The sequence below is a fragment of the Mobula hypostoma genome, chromosome 3, assembly GCF_963921235.1.
Source record: "Mobula hypostoma chromosome 3, sMobHyp1.1, whole genome shotgun sequence".
Classification (NCBI taxonomy): domain Eukaryota; kingdom Metazoa; phylum Chordata; class Chondrichthyes; order Myliobatiformes; family Myliobatidae; genus Mobula; species Mobula hypostoma.
Window position 1 is genome coordinate 93,839,731 of NC_086099.1, and position 17,106 is coordinate 93,856,836.

General features: G+C 42.9%; 1 protein-coding gene across 1 annotated transcript; it reads right to left on the reverse strand.

The window, feature by feature from the left end:
- Positions 1 to 1,288: 1,288 nt before the first annotated feature.
- Positions 1,289 to 14,163, reverse strand: ostc (oligosaccharyltransferase complex subunit). Its single transcript, XM_063043440.1, has 4 exons — positions 13,966 to 14,163; positions 11,570 to 11,663; positions 8,348 to 8,545; positions 1,289 to 1,432 (listed from the first exon to the last, which is right to left on the reverse strand). Exons 1-4 carry the CDS (start codon positions 14,102 to 14,104, stop codon positions 1,414 to 1,416), a joined length of 450 nt encoding a protein of 149 aa, XP_062899510.1. The 5' UTR covers positions 14,105 to 14,163; the 3' UTR covers positions 1,289 to 1,413.
- Positions 14,164 to 17,106: the final 2,943 nt, after the last annotated feature.

The following is a 17,106-nucleotide window of genomic DNA, read 5'->3' on the forward strand; positions in this document are numbered from 1 at the left end:
TGATTAACGCTTCCCCTCCTCGCCACAAAACCCTGCCCCACCCATCCAAAGTTAAACATAGTACGAATTCCACATTTAAAGACAAATGAACTGGAGATTTTACATTGTATTACATTCTCAAATAAATATCTAGGTTATTTTGTATAGGAATAAAAGTTTCTAAGTTATTTCTTTCTAAAACAAAAAGCACTGTACGGGGAAAATGACAAAATGAATTGTACCAATCAGTTGAGACCTGAAACAACACACCATGGATGAGGAAGCCAAGAAAAGCAATTGCTTCACTTTTCAAATTAAAAGCAAGATTCTTTGCATACCTTCTCCTGCAAGTTTCCCACTTTCATAGATCAGCCCATGCAATTTTGTTGCTTACTCAATGGACTGTATTTCCAAACTATAAATTAATGCCAAATAGAACTAAATTTGACCTTTACTATCATTTGTATTGGAACAGAAATTTTAATTTAATGCGTAAATTCAATACCGTTATCAGTAGCCTGCATTCTCTTCTGAAAATCTAACCATTTTTACAGAATTAGATGGCAATCAATTCAAACCTCTCATTCTAAACTTCATTTACTAAAGCAGTTTCACAAAGTCAAGACCTCGCAATATTTAAGTTAAGATCAGAATTCAGCTCTGGAATTTTATTACAGAAGTGTGCTGTTCAATCATTTTAGATGGGCGGTGTCACAATGTGCAATCTGAAAAAAGTCAAGAACAATCCTTTTGTTAATTAATGCTATGTTTCAATGACATTCTTTCCTTAAGATTTGTAGAAGTGCAGTCTGTTAGCTCAGCAGGTAGCACTCTTGCTTCAGAGACAGAAGAAACTGAGCACAAGTTCCATTCCAGCGACAGGAACATACAACACATGCTGGAACTTTGAAGCTGAGCTACTTGGTGATGCCATCTTTTGACACAGAAGCCCCCATTGCCCCATTATGAACAAATGGAAATTTCTCTTTTGTATCCAAGCTGACATTTGTCCCTTGAGCAATAAAGTAAGTTTTGTCAATTTTATGTGGCCATGGGATCTTGCTGTGCAGAAATTAGCTGTTGTTTTGATGTATTACAGTTGTGGCTACAGAGCACCTCCGAACATCCTGAGATTACAAAGGGCATGGAGAAACAGCTCTTTCTTTATCAGTTGGCTATTGCGAAACCACAGGCTGAGCATGCACTCCCTTCCCTAATACTCAACAAATAGGGAAACTAACAATTGGCCATCTTTGAATTGATTCAGGTCAGTAGCTGATAAAGCTACACCACCAGATTTAACAAGAACTGTTGTAAAAACATATTTATTGTTTCCTTTACAAATGTTCATGTCCATATCACATTTTTTTCCAATTGCAGGCTTGGGTTCGTTGATCCACTCTGAACCGCAGCTTTGGCTCTTCCAGCGTGAAATTAGCCCATCAAGTAACCTCTGGAAAAGAAATTGATATTCCATAGTATTAACGAACATTGCCCTACTAAACAAGCTCAACCGTTTAATTTTCCTGAAGATCAGCATAACTGGAAATATCGCATATATTCAACATGAAGCATCCATAATTTAATTCATATTCACCATAAATCTTAACTGAGCTCAAAGGAGAAACTGAAATCAAGGACCACCAACCACATCTGCCTGGCTGATAATTAGATCTGAATTGGTTACCAGTTCCTGGAGACAAAGGTGGCCTTTAGCCATGTGCATGAATATGCTCTCTTTACATTCTCAGGGAATTGACTTGTATCCCATCATCTGTGAATAATCTTCGTTCAGTAAATGTGTCTACATTGCTATAGTAAGACTCCAATACTCCGACATTGGATTGCTCAGAAATCCCAATGGCTTGGCCACTAATTAGCCCAGACTGAAACATGGGAGTTGTGTGCGAGCTGGTCCAGGATTGGAGAAGAGAATACCAAAGGTTTAAAAAAAAGGCAGGTAGGTTTGTGGCTGAAACCAGAGTTGGGGAATGCTTGCATTTTCCTTTAAACCACCGAGGTTTAATCGAAAATTTATTGCACTATTGCGTAACATGCTGAAAAAGTGGAAGTATATTGGGTATACAACAGTCCAGAAAATCTCCAAGTCTAGTACTATCAAAGTCCCAAAAGTTATCAGCTTTACTGTAGTTTGTGCTGCAAAAGCCACACAGCAGAATTGCCTCTCTCCTTTATTTAGAATGGTTCAAAGATATACCCAGATATCCAAGGTTTTTGTCAATAAATATTACATTAAGTTTTTTTTAAACTGAATCCTAGTACCTCAGACCCAAATTTGAAAAGGAATTAGGTCACAGATATTACAGAGCAACTTTTTTTTTTCATATATATCCCCACCATCCAGGTCCAAGCTTTCTGCATCTACCATCGGGCAGGAGGTACAGAAGCCTGAAGTCCTAGACCACAACTACTCTCCTTCAACCAGTCTGTCTTTGAACCATCTGACAAAACCCTAAACACTACAGTTTAGTAACACAATTACTTTGCACTTAAATAGACATGTTTTTCTTCATTTTAATTCTGTCCTCTCTCGCAAAAAATGTATAATTGCTGTTCCTGTAAATGTTGCCTATATGCTCAGTGCCCATTTTATCAGGTGTGGTGTGGAAACCAGTTTGGTCTTCTGCTGCTGTAGCCCATTCACTTCAAGGTTAGGCATGTTGTGCATTCAGCGATGCTCTTCTGCACCCTACTGTTGTAACGTGTGGTTATTTGAATTACTGTCGCCTTCCTGTCCACATGAACCAATGTGGCTATTCTCCTCTGAACTCTCTCATTAACAAGGTGTTTTTGCCCATAGAACTACCACTCACTGGATGTTTTTGTTTTGTTTCTTGTACCATTCACTGTAAGCTCTAGTAACTGTTATGTATGAAAATCCTAAGAGATGAGCAGTTTCTGAAATACTCAAACCACCCCATCTGACACCAACAATTTATTCCAAACAAAGGCACAGATCACATTTCCTCCCTGTTCTGATATTCGGTCTGAACAACAACTAAACCCCTTGACCATGTCTGCATGTTTTTATGCAGAGCTGTGGCCACATAACTAGCTAATAGGACATTTGCAGTAATGAGGTGTTCCTAATAAAGTGGCCACTGAGTGAATGCTGTGCGTCTGTGCTGCTGCTACAGTAAGTTTTTCATTGCATACATGTACTTGTGCATGTGACAATAAATTCACCTGGACTAGAAAGTGCCAAGTACCAGGAACAGGTTGCCAGAGGTAGTGGTGGAAGCAGATATGATAGTGACATTTAAGACACAAAGACACAAACACGCTAGGGAAGGAGGGATATAGATCGTGTGCAGGCAGAAGAAATTTAGTTTAATTTGGCATCGTGATCAGTACATCGTGGGCCATGTTCTATCATTTACTTCTTTGGAACAGATCAGGGGGCAAAGAGAAAGATGAAAGGTGGGGCATTCAACATACTAAATAAATCAGAATAAGGTATATGATCACTAATGGCTTTTCCTAACCACCACAATTTCATACTAACAAATATCAGAATTAAAATAACTTAAACTGTAGACCACGGAACCCCTTTGCAATTCATTTGATCATGTTACCCCAGAATTTTCCTGCACCAACTCTTTAGCCCTCAATTCCTTCATTACATAAAATACCTATCAATCACCATCTTGAATTTAGTCGGCAAAACAGCTCTCTGGAGGAGAATGTTCCGGATTCACTGCCTCTGGCAAAGAAATTTCTCATCTTTATCCTGAATGGCCAACTCCTTATTCTGAGACTAAATCTCATGGAAGGTACCTCACTTGTGTTTCCAGAAACACCATTCCTGCATCTGCTCTGTCATTCCGTGTAAAATTTGTCCACATTTCAATGTGTTCAATTCTTATCTTTCCACAGCAAAGGAGGCAGCTCTTTTACCCAAATCATGGGTTGCCCCACAACCCAAAAGCCCACTTCTCCCAGCAGTCTTTAATATTACCCTCCTCACACAGTAATATCAGTGTGTTCATCTGCCCTGCAATCTCTCCACAAGATTGTGTGAACGGTTCACCCATTAGACAAGCAAAAGCTCAGGCTCCTTCAATCCCCGACATCCCCATAAATGCATCAATTATAGTTCCATGCCTCAACTGACCAATTCTGCAACACTTTATGTAAACGAGGTAGAACATAGTGACCATATAACTGTACCCCTTCTGATGCATCCAAACTTGACTCGAGCTCTGAGCTGCAGATACCTACCGCAGATGTGGCTGCCTTAGGTCTCAATAGTTTCTACCTGTTCCCACCTACCTCGACTTGTTGGTCTTTATTTAATATAATCACTTATTTATGGTAGATTTGTACATTCAGAAGGCCTTTGATGAAGTGCCACAAGAGATTATTAAGCAAAATGAGAATGTATGGTATTGGGTATAATATACCAGCATGAACTAAAGACTGGCTAAATGCTATATAAAAAGGGATAAACGTTATTTTTGGCTTGGGATGCTGTGACCAGTGGGGTGTCACAAGGATCACTTCACAATCAACAATTTGAATAAGGGAATATAGTGCACTGAATCCGATTTACTGACTTTAGAAGACTTGCTATCAGACTGGTACAGAAAGGATTGGGGGTGGGGAGAGGTATATACAAAGATTCCCAATTCTGAGAATAAATGAATGGACAAGAACATGGAAGCTGGAAAATAGAAAATGTGAACATAGACTTTTGCCAAAAAAATTTAAAAAGCAGGATACTTTTTAAATGGTTGAAAAGTGGTGGTGTTGGGAAGGAATTAGGACATCCCTGCACATAAATCACTGACATTAACATACTCAGTAAGCAATTATGAAGGTGAACTGCCTGTTGGCCTTGCTTGCAAAAGACTTGACTAGCGTTTTAATTCAATTCTATCCATCCCCGGAGAGATGATATCTGGAGTATCATATATAGATCTGATCTCCCTACGACAGACGTACCTGCATACAGGAAGTGCTACAATGATTCACCAGATGAGATGCTGGAATGGTCTGTTTTGCACGCAAAGCAAAACAAAGTAGGTTATCTCTAGAGGTAATCACACTGAAACATACAAACTTCTTAAGGGCCAGAGGGTTCGATGTCATTACCATAGTGAGATTGCACAATAAGGCATTCAAGATCTGGAGATATTTCATCATACAGAAAGCAGAGAATAGAACATAGAAAGCCTACACCACATTACCAGCCTTTCAGTCCACAATGTTGTGCCAACCACGTAACCCACTCTAGAAGCTGCCTAGAATTTCCCTACCACATAGCCCTCTATTTTTCAAGCTCCACATACCTATCTAACAGTCTCTTAGAAGAATCTTTGGAGTATGCGGAGAACAATCAAAAAAGAAAAGGCAAGATTTTTGGATATTAAGGGAATCAAAGTGATGCTGAGGCAAAAATCAGCTATAATCTCACTGTATGGGAGATCACATCGGGGGGAGGGATCACTATGCCTACTTCTTACGCTCCTATCCTCTTCATCTTAAAAATTTTAAAAGATATCTCAATTCTCTCTTCCACGTCTTGCCATCTACACAACTAGGTCAAAGAACCTTAGTAAAGCTTATACAGTGGATTTTGGTGTTAATTGGGCAGTCACTTATTTGGGATACTGTGGTGCTTAACTGGGACAAGAGACTTTGCCAAACAGTTTCAAATTAATGTCAGACACGTGCACTTGTGTGGCCATTGGACACTACACTGTACTTAGAGCAAACGGCTTTTAAAATAGCATCAGTTGCATGTGCTTGCATTTGAAACATTTCTGGCAATGAAAGTTGGCAAGAAATAAGCAGTAAGACCATTCAGAACTCTTGTTCGCTGTGGTTTCACACACTCAAGTTTGGAGATGCCAGAAATGGCTGGGAGTGAAATTGAAATGACTTCACCACTTCAACCAGTTAAGAACTATGAAGAATTTGAAGGTATTGACAATCATCTTGAATATAGCAATGAAAATGAAGTTTTGGAGAATGCAATCGTCAATAGCATTGTATGAAGGCAGTCCATTATCTATACTAGGTGACTGCACTCATTTACAGTCAATCAAAAGAACGCAGCAGATGAATTCCTCCGTTGATAACTATTAGGAGCAGTAAATAAAATTGACTGAGATGTCAATAAAATTGAGAGAGTACAGAGGAGGTTTACTAAAATGTTGCCTGAGTTTCATCTCCTAAGTTACAGAGAAAGGTTGAACAAGTTAAGTCTTTATTCTTTGGAGCGTAGAAGATTGAGAGGGGACTTGATAGAGGTGTTTAAAATTATGAGGGGGATAGAGTTGACGTGGATAGGCTTTTTCCATTGCGAGTGGAGGAGATTCAAACAAGAGGACATGAGTTGAGAGTTAAAGGGCAAAAGTTTAGGGGTAACATGAGGGAGAACTTCTCTATTTAGAGCGTGGTGGTTGTGTGGAATGAGTTTCCAACAGAAGTGGTTGAGGCAGGTTCGATGTTGTCGTTTAGAGTTAAATTGGACAGCTATATGGACAGGAAAGGAATGGAGGGTTATGGACCGAGTGCAGGTCAGTGGGACTAGGTGAGAGTAGGAGTTCGGCACGGACTAGAAGGGCCCAGATGGCCTGTTTCCGCGCTGTAATTGTTATATGGTTGTTATATGGTTAAATAGCTGTATAGTACTGTAGCAGTATTGACAATGTTCTAATTTGTTTTGCATTTCATTTAAGTACATAATTTGTTACAAAGTTAAACAAAATTTTATCTTTTTTATACACTTAACTATTTCCACAATACTTCAGCTATCAGGGCAGCCTCTAAATTGAGCCAAAATGTACTAGTCCCAATATGTCCCAATTAACCAGAATTCGCTGTATTCTAAACAGGAACTTGAGAATAATTTTGTTTGGAGAAGACAACTCACCTTTGTACAGATCTAGCAATATTTACATTATCTGGGTATACATACACTCAATTGAATCCTAGAAACTGCTTCAGATGGAAAATAGAAACTGGTCCTCATGGTGCAGGGCAAACAGATTAATCCTTGTTTGTTGAAAACTGCTATATAGAACATAGAACACAGAACACTATAGCACAGTACAGGCCCATTGGCCCATGATGTTGTGCCAACTTCTTAATCTACTCCAGGCTCAGTCTAAAACTTCCCTCCTCCATACCCCTCCAGTTTTCCACCATTCATGAACCTCTAAGAGTTTCTTAAATCCCTTTACCACCACCCCTGGCAGGGCATTCTATGCACCCACCACTCTCACGGTAAAGAGTTTACTTCTGACATCCTCCCTATACTTTCCTGCAATCACCTTAAAATTATGCCCACTGGTATTAGCTATCTGCACCCTGGAAGGGAAAAAAAAGTCTCTGGCTATCCACATGATCTATGACACTTATCATCTTGTACACCTCTATCAAGTCAGCTCTCATCCTGCTTTGCTCCAAAAGGGGGAAAAAAAGACCCTAGCTCACACACAAGACATGTTCTCAAATCTGGGCAGCATCCTGGTAAATCTCCTCTGCACCTTCTCCGAAGTTTCCATATCCTTCCTATAATGAGGTGACCAGAACTGAGTACAATATTCCAAGTGTGGTCTAAACAGAGCTACAACATTGCCCTGCAGTTCTTGCAATCCCCTAACTAATGAAGGTCAACAGACCATATGGCTTCTTAACCAATCAATCTGTGCAGCAATTTTAAGGGATCTCTGGACATGGACCCCAAGATCCCTCTGTTCCTCCACACTGCCAGGAATCCTGCCAGCAACCCTACTCTTCCTTCAGGTTCGACCTTCCACTGCCAATCACTTAACACTTCTCCGAATTGCCACTTCTCAGCCCAGCTCCTTATACCATCAATGTCCGTTGTAATCTACGACAACCTTCCACACTATCCACAATTCCACCAACCTTTGTGTCATCTACAAACTTACTAACCCACCCTTCCACTTCCTCATCCAAGTCATTTATGTTTGTACATGTATATATTTATTTATTTAAAAAATCACGAAGAGCAGAGGTCCCAGAACAGATCCCTGTGGAACACTATGGTGGTCAGCCTCCAAGCAGAATATGTTCCATCTACAACCACCCCCTGCCCCTTCTGTGGCAAGCCTATTCTGAACCCCTGGATCCCATGCCTCCTGACTATATAATTCCCACTTTCACAGTATATCACAGATATGTGGTCCCCACTTGTGTTAGGCCCTTTCATACAAGACAGCTGAATAATTTCCCTTGAATGGAAATTGTCAAGCTCTAAACTACCAAGTTAAAATATAGTCAGACAATTTAAGAAAAAGAACAGCAGTACTTAATATTCAGATATAATACATGTTGGTCAGTATCTGTAATAGATTGGAATATTATTACTTACGGCAGTTTCATTCTCATAAAGACTCTGGCCATGAAAAAGCTCAACAGGACACTGACGAAGCCAATGAAAAGAAGTAGGAATCTATTCAGTTTTGGAATATTTGGTGCATTTGAGCGATCCAAGATTATAAATCCCAGACCTCCCATTGTAAACAGAAAACTAGAAGCAAGACCTTCCATGATGTACTGTCCATTCACTCTATGTAAAAGTAGAAAGAAAACAACATTAGTTCCAAACAACAGAAATTCTGCAGATGCTGGAAATTCAAGCAACACACATAAAAGTTGCTGGTGAACGCAGCAGGCCAGGCAGCATCTGTAGGAAGAGGTGCAGTCGACGTTTCAGGCCGAGACCTGACGAAGGGTCTCGGCCTGAAATGTCGACTGCACCTCTTCCTACAGATGCTGCCTAGCGTTCACCAGCAACTTTTATGTGTGTTGCTAACATTAGTTCCAATTTGTTGTGGTTCCAAATTAGAGAACATGTGTACAACGAACTCTGGCACTTTAGTGAAAAGAGTTTATTTATTTATAATTTACTGAGCTACAACGCAGAGTAAGCCCTTCTGGCTCTTTGAGCTGTGCTGCCCAGCAACCCCCGATTTAACTACAACCTCATCACGGGACAATTTACAATGACCAATTAACCTACCAACCAGTAGGTCTTTGGCATGTGGGCGGAAACCAGAGCACCCGGAGGAAACCCACGCAGTCACATGGAGAATGTACAAACTCCTTACAGACAGTAGCAAGAATCGAGATAGCTCCAATCCCAATTCTGATGATAAATATCACAATAAAGGTTAATTCCTCCCAATTGTAATGTGTGCATAACACAACACCTAATGTTAAAACTCATTTATCTGATATTCATACATCTGGAACAGCAAAAATTTCTAAGAATACTAAGCAATTTCATATTTTTCACTAAAGACGTTCATCTGAATTCCACACACCAGGTTGCAATGTCCTTTTGATCATGCACTGATGCACATTAAACTATAGCACAGCAACCCACCCTCTGCCCCTCAACTGTGAAGAGGCATTGCCCTTTTGACATTGACAGTTAGTGAATTCAGTTTAAGGGATGGGCTAGGCAACATGTAGAAGTCTATGCATAGCCTAAGATTCAGTGTTTGAGCTTATTTATTTAAAACGTTGTGCAAAAAAGTGAGAGAAGATTTTTTAGCATATTTTCATGTACACACAAGTGCAAAGCAGCTGTTAGTTGATTAACAAGAACGTTTGCTTTGAAGATTTGCCACTTCATGTACAACAGGTCCAGTCATTCGTTGGATTTTTCTGCTGTATTTTATACTCATGCTTATGTTTAGCCTTTTACAGAACTGTAAAACATTGTTACTTAAGGAGCATTTACCAAGAGATCTATGCACAGAGTACTAACATGGACGTGCAGTAATATTTTTGAGCAATTCTCATGCAATCTGTACTCCCCTTTTGCTGTACGGCTGATCGTCTACTGTACAATAATAAACCATGACAAGATTATAAATCTCTCTGCCATTACACCAACTCACATTAATAAATATTATTTGGTTAAATTCTGTAAGCCCCAGGTGTGTTTCAATTCTAAAAAGGAGCATTTTGATCTTGCACACCAATTTCTTAAAACTAAATTGACTCTTAAAGGAATTCAAATAGCCAAATAAGATGTGTAGGCAAAAGAGTGACGGAGACAGGAAATTAGACAAATATTGATTCCATAACAAGGTTTATATTTCTGATCCACGAAGAGCTGAGCGCTACAAATCAAAAATAGCCCAAGATTTGATCTATACCCTCAACTTATTTGCAAAAATTTAAGTTGAAGTGAAAACATAATCAAAATAAGACCATAGTGAACAGTCCCACAAAAAAAATCAACCACTATCATTAATTATCACAGAGAAATTTCAACAAGCCCGCTTTTATCTACAGAAAATAGAAGGTGGCATATCTCAATTCTTGTTTTTGGCATGTGCCTGCGTGTCCGTGATGATGTCTTTTTCATGGCTTATACAAGGCGTGGAGCGAGAGAGCGAGGGAGAGAGAGAGAGAGAGAGAGCGAGAGAGAGAGAGCGAGAGAGAGAGAGAGAGAGCGAGGGAGAGAGAGAGAGAGAGCGAGCGAGAGAGCGAGGGAGAGAGAGAGAGCGAGGGAGAGAGAGAGAGAGAGAGCGAGGGAGAGAGAGAGAGAGAGCGAGGGAGAGAGAGAGAGAGAGCGAGAGAGAGACCGAGAGAGAGAGCGAGCGAGGGAGAGAGAGCGCGAGGGAGAGAGAGAGCGAGGGAGAGAGGGAGAGAGAGAGAGAGAGAGAGCGAGGGAGAGAGAGAGCGAGAGAGAGAGCGAGAGAGAGAGAGCGAGGGAGAGAGAGAGCGAGGGAGAGAGAGAGCGAGGGAGAGAGAGAGCGAGGGAGAGAGAGAGAGCGAGGGAGAGAGGGAGAGAGAGAGAGAGAGGGAGAGAGAGAGCGAGAGAGCGTAGAGAGAGCGAGCGAGGGAGAGAGAGAGAGAGAGAGCGAGAGAGCGAGGGAGCGAGGGAGAGAGAGAGAGAGCGAGGGAGAGAGAGAGCGAGGGAGAGAGAGAGAGAGAGAGAGAGCGAGGGAGAGAGAGAGAGAGAGAGCGAGAGAGAGAGAGAGAGAGCGAGGGAGAGAGAGAGAGAGAGCGAGGGAGAGAGAGAGAGCGAGAGAGAGAGAGCGAGGGAGAGAGAGAGAGCGAGGGAGAGAGAGAGAGCGAGGGAGAGAGAGAGAGCGAGGGAGAGAGGGAGAGAGAGAGAGAGGGAGAGAGGGAGAGAGAGAGAGAGAGCGAGGGAGAGAGAGAGAGAGAGACTGTGTGACACGCCACTCTTCACACAGACATTTCCGCAGTATTTTTCCCCCGTTATTTTACGAGGTCGAGTTGTGATCTCAACACTCAACCCAGCACGGATGGAAAGCGTACTCGGGAGCCGACCCGACTGGCTTCGAACCCGGGAACCTCCGCACCCGGGTCCGGCGCCAATGTCGTTGCGCCACCAGCCGGCCCAAGCAGAGCTTAATTCTAATGTGGTCACGCCAGAAAAATCTACAAAGTCCCAACAATAAAATATAATTCGATACTAGTGCCCACCTAGTACACAATTCAGAGAACATTGAACATCTGTGGAACTATAGCACAGAGAAAAAACGGAGAGGAATCAGAGTGAAAATAGCAAGGGAAAGCAAAGTGCGAATGGTGATTTATCCCATCATACCTGTACGCTAAAAAGGCAACAGGCCTTTGGTGACCATGTTCATCTGTCATCGACCCCACACTTGGAGGCTCCACAATCACATCGTAAATGATACCTACCAAAAAAAACACACGTGGCAGTAAATACACCCATACACCCTGTCCAGCTCCCAGCACACCTTCATTACCTTCTGCTGTAAATGTTTCACCCAAAATAAGATCTCTGGAAAGGGTTAAAGCAGTCCCAACACTGACAATTTCAAGTCATGAAAATGCCCTGCTTCTTGATCCATGGCTTTCTACATGTACGACATCTTTCATTCTGGAGTCACTGCCACAATACATAGACTATTCACCCATGGATGGTGAAACAGCCACGTCAAATATTTCCCCAAGGAAAGATCTCCAATCCAAAACTTCAACCCGTTTCTCTTTCCATAGATGTTGCTTGACTGGCTGGATTTTCCAGCATACTTGTTCCACTAAATATCTCCCTCTGGGTCGTTTCACATACATGTATCCGGAATGGAATGAATTATCAATCAATTTTCCCAGATTCAATGGGAAAGACAGGTTTTTAGTAGAGATCTCCACTGAAAGCTGAGTTGGTAGAGGCATTGTTTAAGGCCGCAGGAGACTGGAAATGTTCTGGACTATCGCTGCTATGGTACCAATAACTGCAAGGTACCAAATTCAGCCTGCTGACAAGTCGCTGCCTAAAGGAGTTAAGCAGCCTGCGTAGTAACGTAATCTCAATTTGAAAATCACAGATGCTAGAAATTTGAAATAAAAACAGAAAATGCTGCAAGCATTCAGCAAGCCAGGGGATATGTGGAAAAAGAAAACATTAATATTTTAGCTCAACAATTCTACATCAGATTTGATTGTTCTTTTTAGGAAAACTTCAACATTTCTTGAGCATAAAATATTACAGTAACTGAACACACCAGACAGTAGCAGTTCCCAATCCATAACCAATGGGTACAAAATCAATATGAACATAAAAGAGGGGAAAATACCAAGCGCTCTCTACGTAGGACCTGCAGTTTACATTTACGGTTAAATCTTGCAATTTTACAAGTTTGAAATCAAATTTAAAATTACTGATTAGGCATTAGCAACTAAAGTCCAATGTGACTGTTAAAACACCTTTCAAGAATAGAAATTGGTACAGGTTGAATTCAGAGATAGAAATCGTCTCATACACTCCTCAGAGTTTAACTTCAGTGTATTTCCTAGTGAGGTCAGGCCTCAGCCCCAGAATTTCAAAATAATTTTAGCACTAATACAAAGGACAAGAGACTATTTACTTAAAAAAAAAACAAAATAAACATCAGTCACTGATTGAGTAAACAAACATTAAGGATCTTGACAGGAGTATTGTTAACCAAAAAAAAGTTATGCCAAGCCACAAATGAAAATATTAGGACAGCTGACCAAAAGGTGACCAGAGAGAAACTTTAAGAAGCATCATAAAGAGGCAGAGAGGTTTAGGAAGGGAATTTCAAAGCTGAAAAGCCTTGGTAAAAACAATGTTACTGCAAGCAATTAGAACCGGTTTAAAAATGAGGTGTTGTTTAGTTGGTGAGTGACATGATGGCATAGTAACTAATGCTGTAGCCCCACGCCTCCAACCAGATTTGATCTTGAGTCTGGGGGCTGTCTGTGCACCCAGTTATCTTTGTGACTGTATGCATTTGCTTTGGATGCTCCAGTTTCCTCTCACACCTCTGGCTTCTACAAATTATCCTAATGTAGAGTGATAGCGGGGTGTATGGGGCGTTCAAGGGGGGGGGTAGTACCTCTGCTGAGGGGGTTCGTCGTGCTCATTCTGGGACAGCTCATTCACCTCTGGTCCCCACCGGGCTGTGGCCCCAAGTAGCTGTTTGCATACAACGGTCACACCCCCGTACACCGCTTCGACAGGTGAGGGTAGCTGGCGGCCTCATACCGGGGTGAGATAAGGACATCATCTTCTTACTCTGACTTCTCATCTTTTTTTCTCTCTCCAGGCCTGATTAAGGGCCTCGGCTCAAAACGTCGACTGTGTACTCCCTAAATGCTGCCTGGCCTGCTGAGTTCCTCCAGCATCGAGGAGAGTGAAGAGTTAGGGTTAGGGTTAGACGTCGAAGACGTCATGGTCATCCACTGCAACAAAGGAAGACCCCGGTTTGTGACGCCTGTTCGTATAATTGGACCCTCGTAGGATCTTATACATTTCAATTGAGATCAGCCCTATTCTTCTAAACTCCAAGGTCTGCAGGCTCAGAAACAGGGAGTGCAAGAACCAAATTCCTTGGTCAGCGAGCATCTATCCTGGACGAGAGCGAGTGTGAATGGGAGGGAGGGAGGGAGGGATGAAAGACGAAAGGGGAGGGGGTCAGAAGGGGAAGGTCAGGCCGAGACTGGGTCACTCACCGCCGGTGATCAGGAAGTAGGAGATGATGACTAAGGCGTAGACGGTCATGGCAGACGGCATGTGCAGCCATCCCGGCTTCTTCAGCTTCACGTTGGGACACTCCAGCAGCACAAACGGCAGTCCGAACACCGTCTCCATGGCCAACCATCAAACCCCAGCCGCAACGTGTCCCGGAAACATCACCAATCACTTCCGGCGCACGGCGCCACGTCTCCCACTGCGAGCATCGGCCGCTTTGGGCGAGTCACGTGGTCCCGTGACGTCACTGGCGCGGCGCTCTCCGTTGTGGATTTTGGCGGCGAACCCGGGGTCGGAGTTCAGGTGGAAATGGCTGATTAAAGTCGCTGAGGTCGGTGCACAGGAGTGTCACTGCCTGTGGGGTGGGGGTCAGCAACTACAATAAGGGTTGTGGTCTGTACAAATTACAAATGGCCAGACAGAATGATTCAAGACTATGAGCGGTCATTGATTGTGCTCGATACCAGCGTCAAGATCAATGATCCGAGTCTGAGACCGAAGGTCAGTAGATGAGGTTACGTTTTAAGGGCAACTGTTACAGCATCACACACGAAGTGCTGCAGGAACTCAGCAGGCCGGCCGCATCTATGGACAAGAGCAAAGTCAACGTTTCGGGCAGAGAACCTTCAGCAGGACTGGAGAAAAAAAGCTGAGGAGTAGATTTAAAAGGGGGCGGAGGGGTGGAAAGGCCAGGTGATAGGTGAAGCCGGGAGGGGGAGGGATGAAGTAGAGAGCTGGGAAGTTGATCGGTGAGAGATACAGGGCTGGAGAAGGGGAATCTGATGGGAGAGGTCCGAAGGCCATGGAAGAAAGAAGAGGTGGGAGGAGCACCAGAGGGAGATGATGGTTGGGCAAGGAGATAAGGTGAGAGAAGGAAGTGTGGATGGGAAGTACTGAAGGGTTGGGAGGTATTACCAGAAGTTCGAGAAATCGATGTTCATACCATCAGGTTGGAGGCCACCCAGATGGAATACAAGGTGGTGTTCCTCCAACTTGAGTGTGGCCTCATCACGACAGTGGAGGAGGACATGGATGGGCATATCAGAATGGGAAGTGGAAAAAAATGGGTGGCTACTGGGAGATCCCAGTTCTGGCAGATGGAGTATAGGTAGCCTCCAACCTGATGGCATGAACATTAATTTCTCAAACTTCTGGTAATGCCCCCCCCCAACCCTGTCCTTCACTGTTCCCCATCCCCTCCTCCCTGTCTCATCTTATCTCCTTGCCCACCCATTGCCTCCCTCTGGTGCTCCTCCCCCATTTTCTTTCTTCCACAGCCTTCTGTCCTCTTCCATCAGATTCCCCCCTTCTCCAGCCCTGTATCCCTTTCACCAATCAACTTCCCAGCTCTTTACTTCATCCCTCCCCCTTCAGCTTTCACCTATCCCCTTGTGTTTCTCTCTCCTCTCCCACCATCTGCAGATTTCCTCTTGTTTGCAGTTAGTAGGATCAGTAGTTAGAGTTAATGGTCTGCATCAATTGTCAGAATCAATGGTTTAAGTCACTGCAAAAACTCAAGAAAATCTGCAGATGCTGGAAATTAAAAGCAACATACACAAAATGCTGGAGGAACTCAACAGGCCGGGCAACATCTATGGAAAAGAGTAAACAGTCTGATGAGTCTTGATGAAGGGTTTTGGCCCAAAACATTGACTGTTTATTCTTTTTCATAGATCCTGCCTGGTTTAAGTTGCTGGTTGGGGACAATGGTTAGGGTCAGTCAAATTACTCAGCAAAAAAAAAAGGAATCATGTAAGAAGAAGGAGCAGGAGTCGGCCATCTGGCCCGCCGAGCCTGCTCCACCATTAAATAAGATCACAGCTGATCTGGCCATGGACTCATCTCCACCTACCTGCCTTTTCCCCATAACTCTTATTTCTCCTACTATGCAAAAATCTATCCAAGCTTGTCTTAAATCTATTTAATGAGGTAGCCTCCACTGCTTCATTGGCAGAGAATTCCACAGATTCACCACTCTCTGGAAAAAGCAGTTCCTCCTCATCTCCGTCCTAAACTTGCTCCCCCATTAGTTCTAGTCTCACCTACCAGTGGAAACGACTTTCCTGCTTCTATCTTATCTATCCCTTTCATAATTATATATGTTTTAATAAGATGTCCTCTCATTCTTCTGGATTCCAGCGAGTACAGTCCCAGGCGACTCAACCTCTCTTCATAGTCGAACCCCCACAAATCTCTGGAATCAACCTGGTGAACCTCCTCTGCACTGCCTCCAAAGCCAGTATATCCTTCTTCAAGCAACATACATCAAAGTTGCTGGTGAACGCAGCAGGCCAAGCAGCATCTATAGGAAGAGGCGCAGTCGACGTTTCAGGCCGAGACCCTTCGGGGTCGAAGGGTCTCGGCCTGAAACGTCGACTGCGCCTCTTCCTATAGATGCTGCTTGGCCTGCTGCGTTCACCAGCAACTTTGATGTATGTTGCTTGAATTTCCAGCATCTGCAGAATTCCTGTTGTTTACGTTTAAATATCCTTCTTCAAGTAAGGAGACCAGGACTGCACAAAGTACTCCAGGTGCGGCCTCACCAGTACCCTGTACAGTTGCAGAATAACCTCCCTGCTATTAAATTCAATCCCCCTGGCAATGAAGGCCAACATTCCATTTGCCTTCTTGATAGCCTGCTGCCCTGCAAATAACCTTTTGTGATTCACGCACAAGCACTCCCAAGTCCCTCTGCACAGCAGTATGCTGCGATATTTTACCATTTAAATTATAATCTGATCTTCCATTTTTCGTTCCAAAGTACATGTCCTCGCCTTCACCAACATTGTATTCCATCTGCCAGATGCTTTGGAATTTCAGGAAGATTTCTTGTTCAATTGAAGTGAAAGCAAATATTCAGATTGTAGCCAAGTGGAAGAGGATTGGTTGAATTCAAGCTGTTTTCAGATACACTCTTTGCCACAATTCAAAGAGTTGTTGAGAATATTCAACTACATGGTATTATTTTGTGAGGTATTATGTAGAAGCTGTGTGTTTGGTAGAGAATGCCCCCCTCTCTCGGTATTATAAGCATTTTAAGGAATTCTAACCCGGAATCCAACCTTGTCTCCAAATGTTGGCCAACCTGTCCCTCGCTTCTCCTCCTCCAGCAGTTTACTCAC